At 46.2% G+C, this 15,728-nt stretch overlaps 1 protein-coding gene and 1 long non-coding RNA gene across 7 annotated transcripts in view; one reads left to right on the top strand and one right to left on the bottom strand.

The window, feature by feature from the left end:
• LOC135377543 (protein slit-like) overlaps positions 1 to 15,728 on the top strand; it is a 268,615-nt gene that overhangs the window by 91,905 nt on the left and 160,982 nt on the right. For all 6 annotated transcript variants that reach the window (XM_064610052.1, XM_064610053.1, XM_064610051.1 and 3 more), the window contains exon 2: positions 2,438 to 2,509. In XM_064610052.1, coding sequence (XP_064466122.1) covers positions 2,438 to 2,509 — 72 coding nt within the window. The remainder of the gene's footprint in view (positions 1 to 2,437; positions 2,510 to 15,728) is intronic.
• LOC135377547 (uncharacterized) overlaps positions 14,828 to 15,728 on the bottom strand; it is an 87,328-nt gene continuing 86,427 nt past the window's right edge. Inside the window, exon 3 of the long non-coding RNA XR_010418124.1 lies at positions 14,828 to 15,531. This is a non-coding gene — a long non-coding RNA (uncharacterized LOC135377547). The remainder of the gene's footprint in view (positions 15,532 to 15,728) is intronic.

Raw genomic sequence — 15,728 nt, 5'->3', positions numbered from 1 at the left:
TCTGAGGTGTGTGTGAAGAGGCCTTTCACGTCAAAATGACGAAACGTTCCACCAGTCAATGAAGGGGACGTATATGGACTTGTACAAAACATTGTTCGACGTAAAACCACATATTTATCAGAAATGGCTTCGCAGAACGTACGATACAAGAGCAATCGTCCCAACACTGCTGAAGCCCCTTTTTGCGCTCGGATGTGCAATCTGATCGGTACTGCTATCGGATGAAGTGACATTTGGAAGCGAACGTGTATCGAAGTATATCGCACTTACTACGAAGCATCATTTCTACCAATTCATTTAGTTTCCTCGCTTCCGTTATGCGACCATGCGTTAAAAAGCTGGCGAAAAGATCGAAGTAATCAGCGCGCTCTGTGAATGATCGTGTTGGCGCACCACCGTCCCGCAAGGTGTATCCGGTGTATCTCTGCGCGTCGCAGCCGAGTCGGAGCTCCTGTCGCACAACGTTCATTGGACACAGAAATGCAGTAAGGGGTCTTTCCATTGGTTTCCTCAAACGATTTCCCACGATGATTGGACGCGTTAAGGGCGACGTGCCCATTACGTTTAGCGCCTCTTTGAGAAGGAAAGAAGAGGGAGAGCTAAATTTCGCATTTATTTTGAGCTTTAATAACGAACAAAGCGACGGATGAGATTGATTGATTGATTGCAAAAACAAAAATATGGAAAAAAGCAACGCACGAATCCCGGTGCCTTTGCGGTACTGTGAATGTAGCGGCATCTTTCGTTTGGAGTGGATAAATTTTTGCACTTTAGTGCCCCTTTAATGGAACCTTGAGCCACATTCCGAGACACGACTAGCATAGTTATTCCCGATAGAGGCCGCCATGGTGTTATCCAGATCCGCAAACAATGAATGCCACGCCAGTATTACGTCTGGCCCAGTTCAGTCATCCGACGGCGACGCAAAATGGAAGCTGTCGTGCCAGAAACGGCGTCTCGAGTTCTGTGATTGGACAAAACAGTGCGGTATCACTTGATGAACGAGTTGTACGTATCGCTCGCTTTCCGAGCTTTGACGTTTCCGACGTTAAAGACCAATCAATCAATCACACGATGGCAAGCTGTCACCAACGCATGTAATGATGTGACTGACAGCTGCTCACGGGTACGGGAGCTGAGATAAGCTAGGAGGGTCCTATATCTCTCGCACGGAGACCTCTATAATGTAAATGCTCCGTGCTGTGCCTTTTGTTGTTGTGTAGTGCCCTATTGTGTCTTCACGCATTAGTTTGTCCGCCAATGAAATCTGCAAAACAACGAAGGGCAAGCTTGCAGCATAGCGATCATGCCATATCTACAAAGTGAACAGCTATTCCGGTGACCCGTTCTGTCACATTCGCCACAACATTCCTTCTCACGATGCTAGAATCCCTTCTTCGATTGATGTTTTCTGGCTATGAACGTGTCTGAATACTCTAGTGGACTTTGATGAAGGCTGCGCGGTGCTATCGTTTTGGCTTCTTTTTTTCGCAGAATGTTTGCATGACTACGTGAGGGGCGTTATATTTCGCCGCCTCCTGCCGTTCGGATATACAAGCGAAGTGCCGAGTAAAATTATTGGGACAAACATGTACTTGCTCTGCGCCGTGTGTCTTACGTGTGTCTCATGAGTCTTACGCAGAATGGTAGTGTATGCATACTTTCTGTGATCCAGACGCACTTTGCATGTTCTCAGTGGCATATGTCGTCCATAGTAAGGAGCGAGGGAGGCCGATAATGAACTCTTTTTCTCGTATTGGTAAACCGGAACTCTAAAAACAGAACTTCACCGGCATGAAATGCTCCTAGCCAACCATCATTCCTATAATAATATCGTTCTCTGTCCTGATTTGTTGAAAATTTGAGGCCTACACCTTTTTGTAACACTTTGTATATGTATGTTAATGTAACAGTAACATTCTTTGCACCGGTTGAGCTTGAGCGTGTTATGTGTTAATGTTCTGCTTTTGGAATGCTGGTATAGCAGTTTCCTATAGTACTCTGTGTGCTTCGCAGCAATTGAGAACGAAGGCGACGGGCCCAGTATCTTAAGATGGCCTCGTTTCCAGTTGTCACTATGTGCTGTCACTTGTGCCGCTGTCTCGCAGTATTCGAACCCATACCTTCTTATCGCTGTATATGTAGGGTTAATGGGGGATGCTGCCGAGGGGGGGGGGTGGATCTATTTATTTCGGCAGGAAAAGTCGGCCAGAAAGGACGGCTTGCTAGTAACGAATTCCTTAGTGTGTAGTCAAGCGGATACTGCCGAGAACGGAAAGGTCCTGGTAGCATATGGCACGTGGCTGTCCCGACCCGGCCCTGTTAGATATAGCGTGCTGAATGAATGACAAAAAAGCACCAGCAGCAACAACAACAACAATAACAATAATTCCAATTGCGTCAATGAACTCAGGCATCTCTATTTTTCCTTCTACAGGGATCTGGAAGGCAACAACCTCACCATTATACAGAAGGATGACTTCAAGGGGATGAAGAAGCTGCGAATTCTGTAAGTGCTCTGCTATTCCACGTCTCATTTTTCTCCGTTCGCGAAGGGAGCTTGCCACTGCCCCGTGATTTGGAGAGCATTAAACGAAGCCCGGTGGCTGTTTGCGCGAGTATTGGCGGGCATTTTTATTTTCGTGCCCACGCAGTGCACGCTTGCCAGTGTGTAGCGTGATCTGCCAGGACCATGGATGGCGTTTTGCGGCTTCTTTACCGAGCGGAATTACAAATCCGTACGCGTACAGCAGTTCCAGCCAATTCATTCTCTTTTCTGCGTTTTGATCATAGGTAGGTCTTTGCGGACGTCAGAAAGCGCGTCATTTATGTCACTTGTGTGCAATGTCTAAAATTTCATTTCCGCTAGAGGGGGGGGGGATATGTTTAATAGAGTGAAAGAAAAAAGGTAAAAGAAAAAGAGAAAAGGAAATGCCAGTCAGGCTATTGCCAGTTTGTTATTCCGAAAAACTACAGGGCATAATAAGGAACCACTCACCTCATGCTATGGACTTCGAATGAAGAACCTTTTTTTTTTTTTCGTTTCGTTGTGTTCGTCCACTCAGTACCACTCTCTAAGACAAATAGGAGGAAATTACGGCGCAATTTTAGCGTTTAGTCCCCTTGATTGAAATTACTGCCCATTGCAGTCCCTGACCCTGAAATGTACTCCCCAGCACCGCAGGCGGTCCCTAAACTCCACATCAACTTCCCTGCATTTTGTCCCTAAATGGTCTAATGGTTGTGACAATGCATCTAGACCACAGAAGGACTGACTTTTTTTTCTTCTTAGAGTGTATAGCATTTATGTCCTTAAACGTCACTCAGCATGCTTCATTTTTAGCGAATGCAAATTTGTAGTCAACACAAACATGACAACAGCACTTATAAAGCGTCGCGGTAAATGTTTTCTGACAGATTCAGTAAAAGTAGTCATTGTATATACCGCAGGAGAAAAATCATAACCATGAAACACATATATGAGGGCTGCCACTCGTAGCTGTAGATGTTACACAAGAAGAGTTTGCGCGTTCTTACAGTATTCACCATTGTATAAGGCTGCTGGCACGAAGAGTTATCGGGTTATCGACATCAAATGCTTCGTGCGCAATCCCTGATTTGAAAGAAAGATTTCATTGAAAAAGAGAAACTGTTGAGTGCCGTCGATGGTTTCGGGGCTACATATCTATTGTTGTGCGGGCATGGGTGTGACTGCAGCTGCAGTGAACGCAGTTGGATGAACGTAAAGGTTCCAGCTCATAAAATTGTGGGTGGGCATTGCGGGTCGCTTCTTCGCTTTGTGTCTAACGGCAGCACATTCATCATCACAAATTATCAGGCGGACTCCTTCTGAGGCCATTCCCCCCTTAGTGGCTTCTGCAGCAAAAAAGAAAAAGACAGCAAAAGAAAATCCCTTTCAAGTCACATTTCCTTACTTGCTGCAGCAAGAGATGGGATGAAACCCTTGGAGTTTCTCAGAAAACCAACATTTCGCCTTTCACGTTCTGAGCAGCGAAGATTGGTGGCGCACAGTACTGGATCATTATGACATGCTGGTGGTTTATCAGTGGGCGAATGCCAGTGCAGACATATAAGTCGATTTCTTCTTTTGTGCGCGTCTGGCATCGGTCTGGCATTACCGTCGATGACACTTCTGTGGAAGCTCTTCGGTCAAGTGCCTTTGTACTTTGTCTCGAATACGGAGGGGCGGAGCTATTGGGTAGAAATATCCTTCTCTGAACGAAAAACGATAGGTGGCGCCAGAATGCACGCTCACTCTGTCTCGTTAATCACAATAACCGAGACAGAACATTATAGAGCATCGCCATATATACAGACATAACGTTGCAGCGTGCATGGTGAAAACTTTCCCGACCACAGTATAAATGAGACGGAAAGCGCACATTATTATAGAGGTGGTGATGTTGGTGAACTTCCCGCTGTATAGCTGGCCAAGCAGGAGCGAGAAAAATAGGGAACGTTGGACGCTCTATTGTAGCGCGTTGCCAGCCTCATCACTGATCATGGTGTGCCACTTGTCTGCGAGCCATGCCTCTCCGTTACATGTTTACGCATTATCCAAATTACGTAACGACAGTTAGACTGCTTCACACGAGTATCCAGCGTAGCTACAGTCAGGCTCGGATCTAAGGGGAGGGGGGGTCCAGGGGTCCGGACCCCCCTCAATTCCAGACTTGAACATACGGTTCAGTGGACCAATCCCAGCATGCACGTGGCACTTCTCCATTGCGGACCCCCCCTCGTGAAAGTCCTAGATCCGCCCCTGGGGGCTTAATCGCTTCATCGTCGTTACGGTCGTTAGAAGCTAACGAGTGGCGGGAAATTCAAAATGGCGGGCGGGAAATTTAAAAAGGTGGGCACGTGATAAAACACGTGCACGGCGCTCTTCGCGCGATACGTGAAGGCCATGGTACACGTCACGCGCAATGTGTCACGTGCCCACCTTTTTGAATTTCCCGTCACTCGTTAGCTTGTACCTGACCAAACTTGTACCGAAACCAAATCGTTATCGTAATCGACACACCGAACTTAGCTCCATTGAATGTGGCACGTGCTACTTCCGAAATGACGTCGATGATACACTCTTATCCTGGTTCCCCTTAATGGGCAGTCTGCATACAGCAGGGCATAAGGCAGGTTATGCGAGCGGCACAGCATGTACAACAGCTAAAGCCGACTCATATACGGGCGATATACCACAGCCATTCATGTGGTGCGTACGCTACGCAATGGTACAGTGCTGGACAGATTTGTTCTAGCAATTCGCTCATGATTTTCAACTTTCTGAGACGGCGAAATCTGTAGAAAGGCAATTTTCCCATTAGAAAGAGTCTTGCTTATGCGCCATTCTCAATATATCCACTTATATGCTTTTCGTTCCGATCCGTCACATTTCGAATTTCCCTCGAACTCTACCAATGAAGAATTTCGGTCGTCTCTGACGCCGCTTATGTGTATAGACTCCTATTTTGCGCGTTTGAGGCTGTCTTTCTAGAGGCACCATGCTGTGGTCGTAAGAGTCATCAGGCTGGGAGACAAATCTCTGCCTTCCCTCGAGTCCTTTGTGAATCTGTCATTTGCTTGAAGTTTCACTCCATTCGTTGCAGATGGTTATGGTAAGCCTCTTCCTGCCTATTCCCCCCTCTTGTCGGGAGGAGAATCCCCCGTCCCTTCACTTCGCTTCTCCATCGTCAAGATCGCGGCTACCGCGTGACACACAGCACGCGTCTGTTTATTTTTCGGGGTGCCACTTGCTGTCTCATCTCTCGCTTCATTGACGCTGGTTTGGAGACGCCGTCGGGGCAAACTGTGTACGGGTGGCATTCAGGAGTAGTCTTATGCGACCCCTAGGTTCAGTAATCGGAGGTCTGCTGGATAATCCCAACACTAGCTGCTCGTTTACAGTAGTAAAAACAAGTGTATACCAGTATGTACACAGGCAGTGTGTACACCACATGTCACGTGAAAACAGTGGGTATAGCGTTTCCAGCGTGAGCTGGAAAATTGCGGCAGAAATTTCGTGGAAGCTCAACACGGGCTTCAACAGACACTGTTGATGTTCCCAATGATGCAGAATCCCCCTTCTGCCAACCTATTGTTACCGATTCTCTAGCGCCACTTGTTACCACGCCTATACACCTCCCACAGAGCCAGCGCGTTAGTACATTGAGAAAGGAGTGGAAACAGTAATGTTGCCATTTTGTTTCATATGAACCGATAAGTGAGAGTAGTACTGCCAAAACATAACGGCACGTTCGGTCCCACTTCTGCTTCACTTCTTTGCGTCCTTTTCTCGTACAGGTTCGTTTCCTAAGTCTGAGGTATCACGAAATTCTACTTCCGCTCAAGCTCGCATTCAAGACGAAGGCGGGGATTTCGGCTCCGTTAAACGCCGATCCATAGAATGAAGATTGATTGTTCGTTGCGGTTCAAGCTCATGTGCGCTTCCCTTCTCTGAAACGAACCATCCATGTGTTGAAGGAACAGCTCAAAATATTACGCTTGTATGCGTGGAAGAAAATATTTATTTTTGGTATTGAAACTTTTGCTTTGTTTTCGATATCAATTTTATGTGGCGGCACTGCTCCCTGTGCTGCATGAGGGATGAAATCCTTGCTGAGCGCTCGCGATATGATGCATCTGCGAAGAGGTATCTTCAGCGCCGTGCATGACAGAGTCGGAATGTCTCTGTGACGTTGCAAGAACGCGAGAAGCTACTTCTAAGATGGTGATCAGTCATCGGAAACCGTTATAGAAGTTGCTCTTCAAAGGGAATGGAAAGAAAGAAGTACAGAGTGGAACTCGCTGTTGAGACGGAAGACTTTGTATCGGGGATGTCGGGGTCTGTGCGCGCTTGGATGATTGTCCTCGGCCATAAGCTCGCGATACTCGTAGAATAGGAATAGGCGGCTGCCGTGCGAAGCAGACTCTGGAGGTAAAATGTAGTTTGTGCTTTCTGTCGAGAACTTCTAATATTCTGCTACGGCGTGGGCATTGTCATGTTGGACACAAGTGATGAAGGATGGGCTTAGAAGAGATCTTCCTTCAGGTATAGCTGCTGTCGGCTCCCTTGGAGGTATTCTCACTTCCGGGGTCAGCGCCTTTCCCCGTGTATGCACCTGGCATGTCAGTATTTTTTTCTTCGAGGATTTGTGTTCCAAGGCTTCGACAGTTCAGTATTGTCGGGCGCGACCACTTAGCACGTACCTGGGCATCTCATACCAGGACAATAGAGCTGTATCATTGAGTAGGTGACTCTGGACAGACGTTTGTAGGTTTTAATCTAATATTTCCGCAAACTACATTCTTCAAACTCTGATCGAGCAAAATTGCCTTTTCTCTCTTTCTTATCTAAGCCGCATTACCACGTCGTGAATGTGTCGACACGGTGTAACTGTAACCCAGTACCACGCTGGGGAACACTTTTCCTGGCTTACGTTCGTCTCGTGGACGCCTCGCTTATGGTGCTCATTCGGGCAGCAATGCTTCAATCTGGTTGGACAGTAATGGGCTTTCAGCATTCAGCGCTGTACATGTCTTCCTATCACCCGGCGTTATCCGCCAATGTGGTTACCGCGATAATCGTCTTTTCTTCTCCCTTAATGCCACAGAAAAGAAGCCGAACTCCCTAAGCAAAATCCTCGAAGGAGGCAGTGGCGTGGCATCTCAAAGATGCACTATGCCACGGGACGCGAGGAATTCAGCCAGATCAATTTTGTCGCGGCTGTCATGGAGCCAAAGAAAAGCCAGTCGTTGCGGGGGCTCTGCATCGTTGGCTTTGGGGCGTTGAGATTTGGAGCGTCATCTCGGTAGACGACCTTCGCCACTTCAGGCGGCTTCGTTACTGGCTTCTTTCACTTATTCTCATAAATCAACGGTTGTCCCGATGGGGTCCACGTGAATGCGGGCTCACATTTTTGTGAATATACCGCGTCAAAAGCTCAATGAAAAAGAAAAGAAAATTAAAAAGACGCACTCCTGTGCAAGGACGGCGGTGTGTCTTTTGCTATATACGGTCAAAAAATTAATTGGAAGTTTTTGGAAGTAACGATTTTCGACTTTCACTGCTCGTCAGTATAAGCAATCCCTACCTTTCTTGGAGGCGGTATACATTTAAAACAGAAATTCACCACATAACACATTGAACGTCAACCGTTGCACCGAATGATACCGCTACCACCCCTGATTTATGCTGAGCACGGGGCATACACTTTTTTGTGACAATTATCATAACTGCATAAGTGTCACACAAAGCCGTACGCCTCCCCTTGCTTTCAACAAAGCAGGGGAGTAACGGTGTCGTTCGGGTTGATGCTTGGCGGTGTTATGCGGTGAAGTTGTGTCCTATAGAGTGTACAGCTTGGGACAAAAGTTTACGGAACACCGGGGTGGCACGTTTCTCCATTGCAGCGACACTCTAGCAGCGAACAGGAGCGGACAGATATACTGAGAGTTGGATAGAATAGCTGGTCACCCGTTTCTTATTCGATACCTTCCTGATATCTAGCAGGAGGCCGCTCCGATGAAGAAATACTCCAGTGCCGTGTTCCGTAAACTTTTGTCCCAAGCTGTACGTTTCTCGGAACTACACTGTTAAAACAGAACTTCACCACATAGCACGCTTCTAGCCAACCAGCAACCCGAATGGTATTATTTTGTCTTCGGACTTGATGAAAATTGGAGGAAGCGCCTATCTGGGACACATTATGCATGTCCCAGATAGTCTGCTCCTTTTGTTTTCGACAGATAAGGAGAAAGAATCATATCATTCCAGCTGGTGGTTGGCTAGAAGCGTTTTATGCGGTGAAGTTCTGTTTTAACAGTGTAGTAGATGGTCGTCTTGAGGTAGACGTTCACACAATCACGACCAACCCATAGCAACATGAGGCGGAATCCGTAAAAATCGTCTCCGGAGAAATCGTCCCCGGTGGGAACCTAGATTAGAACCGGGTCCTAGGTTAGTTTTCAGATGTTAGGTTAGTTTAGGCTTGTTTTTGACAGTTCACCATGCGGTTGAGGGGGGCTACCCACAGCTGGGCATCGCGCTACGCTAGAGAACTACTTTTCTTGCGGGAACGATTTGTCCGGGGTACGTTTTCTGCGAGGACGATTTTTCCTACACCCACGGTTAACTTTGTCTAGCGGCAGCGACGCTCAGTGCATATAAATGCGTATATACGCATGCCGCGCTGCAAGGGCATGAATCATTCCGAAAGAGATTTATCAAATTAGAAAAGACGCGCATTAGAACCGCACTTGGCGCGGCCAAGTTTTCAGGGGGGCTCAAGTGTAAGTCGAGTCGTCACACTGGAACACCCACGTGTAGGCATGAGTGACAGGGCTCGTTAGGACGCTATTTGAATACTAAGATGACGCTGAAAACTCCGGTGGTTTCAAAAGTGACGCAGCTAGAAGAGGCTCCTTGTGACAGCTGCGGGTGTTTTGACGACGGCATCAACTGTCGCCCCCGTTTTACGAGGCGCCACTCATCATGCGGCGATGTAACTCGAGAGGTCGCCTCCAAGAGACTTCACTAAATTTCGCGGGAAGGCGCAAATGGAATTCGTTCGTGGAAAGGAGGAGTCAAAAAGAGAAGGAAAATGACTAAGTTCAAATTAGCGATTGGCTCAGTTTCAGCTGCCTTATTTCAGATGGGACTTGCATGTGCAGCTTCGTCGTCAAACCTGTGCCTCATTAATCTCTGTGCTGCACTAGACCAGCACTCATTAAAGAAAGTTACTAAGAGGTGTTTAATATAGACCGGGTCACACTGCCTGATAATAAACGCCAGAGTTGTAATTCTTATAATTGGGAACGTAAGAACAGCTCATCAGTAGTTCCGTTTGCAGGGAGATTACTACCACTCGAAAAAATGAGGATGACACCAAGGTATAGCGGCATCAGCTGTAGGTGTTTCTCACAGTAGCTACTCTTACAGACTAAAGGCCTGCCCGCATTGTGCGTTTTTCTTGCGTAAAAGCTGAGTTTTCACGCACAGCGCGAAATTTTGTACGTCGCAGCTGCTGGTAGCGCTCCATCAAAGCAGGTTTGATATTTCACGCAGCAGTCAGTTCACGGGCGTCCATCGCAACCAATCACGGCGCAGCAAGTCACTTCTGGTTCCGGTCCCGCATCCTACTTCATTTTTAGCAATGGCCGCTCTTACGAAAAAGCTGCAGAAGGACATCTCCAAGTACAGCAACTTTCGCTCGTGAGGGTCCATTTCACCAAATGCAGATCAATTACAAAGGAACGCACACGAAAACAACCATTTCAGGACGGAAGAGGAAGGAGAGGAGAATGTTGCCAACACTTCGTAAAGCACATACGCCAAACCCGCTGTGCACGCAGCAGCGCTATTTGCGCCCGATGCGGTTTGGCAGGCGTATTTTTTCACGGTGCGTGGCCCTGCAGAGTTTTACGCAGCGCGATATTCACAGAAACACGCACCATGCTGCCGTCCTTAAAGCAGAATAGAATATAAAGCCGAAAATTTTTCACAATCAAAAGACAATACTACGAACCTATAGAGCAAGATACACTTGCACGACAGTACACAAACACAGTAATGGCCAGGTTAATGGGAGATCGGCTGCAGTCCAACATCTGTTAGAGCTTGGGACAAAAGTTCACGGAACACCGGGGTGTCTCATTCCTTCATTGAAGCGACACACTATCAGCAAACAGGAGCGGACACACATACTGAGAGATATAATAAACAGTCACTCGTTCCTTATTCGATATCTCCCTGATACTTAGCAGGGGGCCGTTCCGATGAAGAAATACGCCAGTGTCGTGTTCCGTAAACTTTTGTCCCAAGCTGTACGCAACACTACAGGGGTTTTTGGAAGCGCATGTTCCTTTCGGTTCATCGCATCAAACACGGAAAATTCACCTCCACACGTTTTACTACTGCGGGATATTCGTAGAGCAAGTATTTGTACCCTTCAAATGCGGCTGCTGCCCACATTGGCTACGAACAAGACCGCGTGTAGCATGGGCACGGGCCGGTTTATGCTTGCGGCAAGTTTTATTACCGACGTGAAAACTGCGGACCTCGCATGTTTTGAGTAATGCAGTCTCGTTTCGCTTTGACGGCCGCTTTGACGACCCATCGACGCAATCTCAGCGCTTCTTTCATATGCTTCTTATGCGTGATTGCATTTTTGAAAATCTGGTAAGTTTAACTTTAAGTCATGCCCTCCTGTTTCTGTTGAACGATGAAAAAGAAAAAACTTGAAAGAAAGGTGACCTATATCTAAGAAAGCTACGAATGGCCAGCGTAAGCTGATAGCATCATCTGGCAACGGAGCCATGCGCGTAGTGTGCGGTTATATAATATATCCCCCATATAAATCATAATATTTCACTTTCGTCTTGTTGCATGCGCTTCAAAAATAATTGCGAGAGCTTCCCGGAGGTCATACATTACGGGCCGTGAAGTGTGTTTATGTTTCGTTGGCTTACAGCGTGCGTTGAAACGTCCCTGTGCTCGAGCTACTGCAGGGGACTGTGAGGGAACCCATACATGACGTAGGAGCACAGGCGCTTCTGTTGGCGTGCCTCCTCAAGAGCCTCATTTGGAAAAGTGGAGGATGGTAGTAAGTTACCGTTCTTTATTGTTTTTATCGAGTTTATTCGGCCCTGTTGCCCTTCTGTGCAAATGTCTTCCAACGAAGTTAATACCTCAGGTTAATGCTTTTCTTTTTTCGATGATTGTTTCTGTGAAGATTTTTGCCGAAGAGGGTATTTAGACGATGAGGTTCAGAGGAAAGATGGACTTTCCTGAACATCCATCTTTGTGTCCTTACTGTTCCAAAGTAGCTGATTATTTATTTATTTATCTATATATCTAATTTATTTATTTATTACATTATTATTATTATTATCGTGGATTCCACTGTAATATGCCCTTACAGCCATGTCATGGTTCCCAATACTGCCTGTGAGCAAACCAAGAACTTGCGAGCGGAGGCGAAAAGACGGTTACTCTGCTGAGGAAGTTTGAAGCCCACCGATCCAACCTGAAATATATGATAACACTATACACACCTCTCGTCCCAGCGCGTGCACTCTATACTCCGCTCCGTACATGAATAATGATCTACGGCAGCTGCACTCTTAAAAATGAACTTCACCGCATAGCACGCTCCTAGCCAACCATCATCGCGAATGATATCGTTATCTGCCCTGATTTGTTGAAAATGGGAGGCGTACGCCTTTTCTGTGACAATTATGAACAGCATAAGTGTCACAAAAAAGGCGTACGCCTCCCGTTTTCAACAAATCAGGGCAGATAACGATATCATTCGAGATTATGGTTGGCTAGGAGCGTGCTATGCGGTGAAGTTCATTTTTAAGAGTGTGGTTAAGCTACATAGAGCAGGGATCAGAATAGCGCTATTTACCTCCAACGTTTTCCTGACAACGAGGAAACGTATACCTGGGGGCTACAGCCAGACTTGTGCCCGTTACCGAAAAAAAGGAACTAAATACCGTTACCCGTTACTTCAGAAAAAAAGTAACTAAATACGTTACTCGTTACCAACATACAAAAGTAACGAGTTCTCGTTACTCACAGGTAACGAGTTACTTTTACGTTACCGCAGCATAGTTAAAGGAGCCAACAAACATGCCGTCACTTGCCTTCAACTCTTTATTAATGCGGAATTGCACTTCAGAAGAAGCTGATACTCGAAATTTGTCGTCCGTCCTTCGTGTTCCGTGTCTCTCGGCCCGTTACCATAAATCTATATCAGTTTGCCTGGACCTTCTCTCTTGTTTCCGAAGTGGGGGTGATTGGAGATTACGAAAACACAAGAAAAAACACTGGTTTTCGTGCCACCGATCACCAACGGTTCCCAGAAAACAGACGAGGTGCTGCGTCATAATTTAGAGCGCTCAGAAGCTTAGCAAAGACAAGAAAGGCTAGAAGTCGAAACAAGTTTTTTGTAGCCATAGCACAATTGGTAGCCATTCTTGGGAAAGAGTGATGGTCGGAGATTACGAATACAAGAGAAAACACAACAACACATCCAGTGAGGGACTGCAATAATACTTTGAGTCACCCGTCACACAGGTCAAATCTGCACGCAATGCGCCACACGGACTGCCGAAATGTGCTCCCCCGTGCTCAAGAAAAGGAACGAGTAACGTCAGTAACGAGTTACCAATTTTTGTAACTGATTCCGTTACTATTACCATTTTTTAAAAAGTAACTGAATCGTTACTTCGTTACCAAAAAAAGTAACCGTTACCAAGTAACGAGTTACTTGTAACGAGTTAGGCACAACTCTGGCTACAGCGTAGCGGTCACACGCGTAGCAGCGTGGTATACACGCAGAACTCTCATGGTATACTTGTGGCACACAGACAGGTTCAAACTACCACAGTCCTCAGACCACAACTGCAGGGCAGCACATTCGAGAGGCTGAACAATGAACAGTACGTGAAAATAGCAGCGCAGGGACACAGCAGGGAACGTCGTGCTTGTGCATGTATACTTCATTCTGGACTGGCTTTATTCTGAATAGATTATTTATTTCGATGAAAGATGGAAGTCACTGAAAAGATTTTGAGGCTTTGTATGTATTTGTCCTTTCTATGTTGTCCCAGCCTCAGAACATCAGTTCGCTCATATTTATTTCACTTGTTTACGAAATGTGTACAATATGACAAAACCTGACCGAACGCGAACCGTATGGGCCCGTGACAGCTTCCGACACTGTTGAAAAATCTCGATCTTTTGTGCCACACGACCGCCGTCCCTTAGAAACGAAACGATGTTATTTAACTTCTCCAGTCACAGTATACAAGAAATACAAGGTACGTACTATAAATGCATTAACTTGTAGCTACCTAACTAGGAGAATTAGACTATGTATAGATGAGGCCCGTTATGCGTACATGTACGGCTTTATTCTACATAGTACAGTAGTGTCGGTCATCAAAAGAAAGCGTGAAATGACATTATGTACTTGAAGAAGAAAATGTAGTCGAAGCGCTGGTTTGGGACAGCCACCACTAAAATCACGTTGGCTGGTGAACGAAAAGGAGCACAGTGCAGGGAGCACGATCCATATACTGCTTGTATGGTACTAAGTGGAATGAAGTCTTCGGACTGAGAAAAACGGACCGAGAACTCACCCAACAACTACCACATAAACTACACGTATCGGGCGATCCTAGCTGCGAGCATTCCGATCAAAACTATCAAACATCCTTCCCCCCTTACCATATAGAACGAAAAACCTGTAAAGAGTGCAACAAGTGACAGTTAAGGAAATTCCTTTCTCAGCTGAGATAACGTCGCGCAACTAAAAACGTATTCTTGCTTTTTACGAGATAGAAGCAGTTCTAGAAGTTGTCACAGGAGGGCGCCGACAAACTCTCCGCGTCCTAGTACCCCTTTATCACCCCTCCTCGTAATTATCAGTTAGCAGCTTCATGTTCATCGTCATTGTCATCATCACCTCGTGCAAGCCGAACGCTGCCCAACAACGGCAAGCGGAGATACCACTGCCACCACCTGCAGCACAAAATTCAATGCGGAGGGAAAACGGCAATGCGTTCTGGGGATAGCCCGTGTACAAGTAGTTTCCCCCTTTCCGATTATCGTTTTCTACGCACATCACTCCCTCACACTTTCAAAGAAATATATGTTTTCTCCCTAAAAGAGGGTGATTGCTATACCCGCATTTTGAACATAAACACTTCGCTGTGAAGGGTTGCAGAAGAAACAATTCCAGGAATAAAGAAAACATTCGACGAAGCAAACCTAAGATATTTATTTGTCTCTGGAACGAAATGGAATGCGGTTTCATTGAGCAATGTCTGTCGTACATAAATGGGGAAATAAATTATTGCTGCAGGAAAATTTAATTTTCTTTTCGTTTTTCCGCGAAGGGCGTTCGAGCGTGTGTATGTCCGCACATTGCGCTTAACCCACGAGATTCATTGTAGATTTAATTGTACACTGTTGTGCATTGGTAAACACAGCATTGTTATGCATTGAACTGTACACAGGCTGAATTGTACATAGGCTCATGTTAGAATTGTACGATTTATCACTTTTCGCTGTGTGTCTAGTGTGGGTTAATGTCTATGTAGAATGAAAATTTCCCTTAACAGTCCGCTGTTAGTGGACGAAAAAAGCGCATTTGGAAAAGAAAATCTCATGTATCCACGTTTCCATTTGTGCGAGTCGCGTCTTCTTGTAACAATAGTGACTCTCTGTCCTACAGGGTCTTCTTGTTTTCATGCACCGCCTAACGAGCGGGTTGCACGTTGCCTGTCCCGCTTTTCATGATTATGTGGGTTTGTATTCCTGCTGCTTTCTCTTTGTTTCAAGGCATGTCACCCAAAACGAAGCCGTAACACATAGTAACACCGTTGGGTGCCATTTTCCTTGCTCTTCTTCTTCGTCTGGCTCTTTGTGTCTACGATGACGAGATCGTGTTCGTATATCTGGATGGATCGGCGCCCGTGAACTCTTCAGCTCGCCCTCGTACACTGTAATTGAAAGAGTTACTATGATTAGTTCGCTGGTGACAACGCAAGAACGCTATGGCAGCATTGTCAAGGGGCAACTAGAATTCATGCGCATTACAAGACACGGAACAATGTTTCACAGTCGGATCCGGAGAATGGTTGAACAAGAGATAACTGATGTTCAACAGGTGCCGCTTGCGTCGATTTCGATGAGTGAG

Source organism: Ornithodoros turicata, chromosome 1 (genome assembly GCF_037126465.1).
Source record: "Ornithodoros turicata isolate Travis chromosome 1, ASM3712646v1, whole genome shotgun sequence".
Lineage (NCBI taxonomy): Eukaryota > Metazoa > Arthropoda > Arachnida > Ixodida > Argasidae > Ornithodoros > Ornithodoros turicata.
This window is presented reverse-complemented; position numbering and strand designations above follow the sequence as displayed.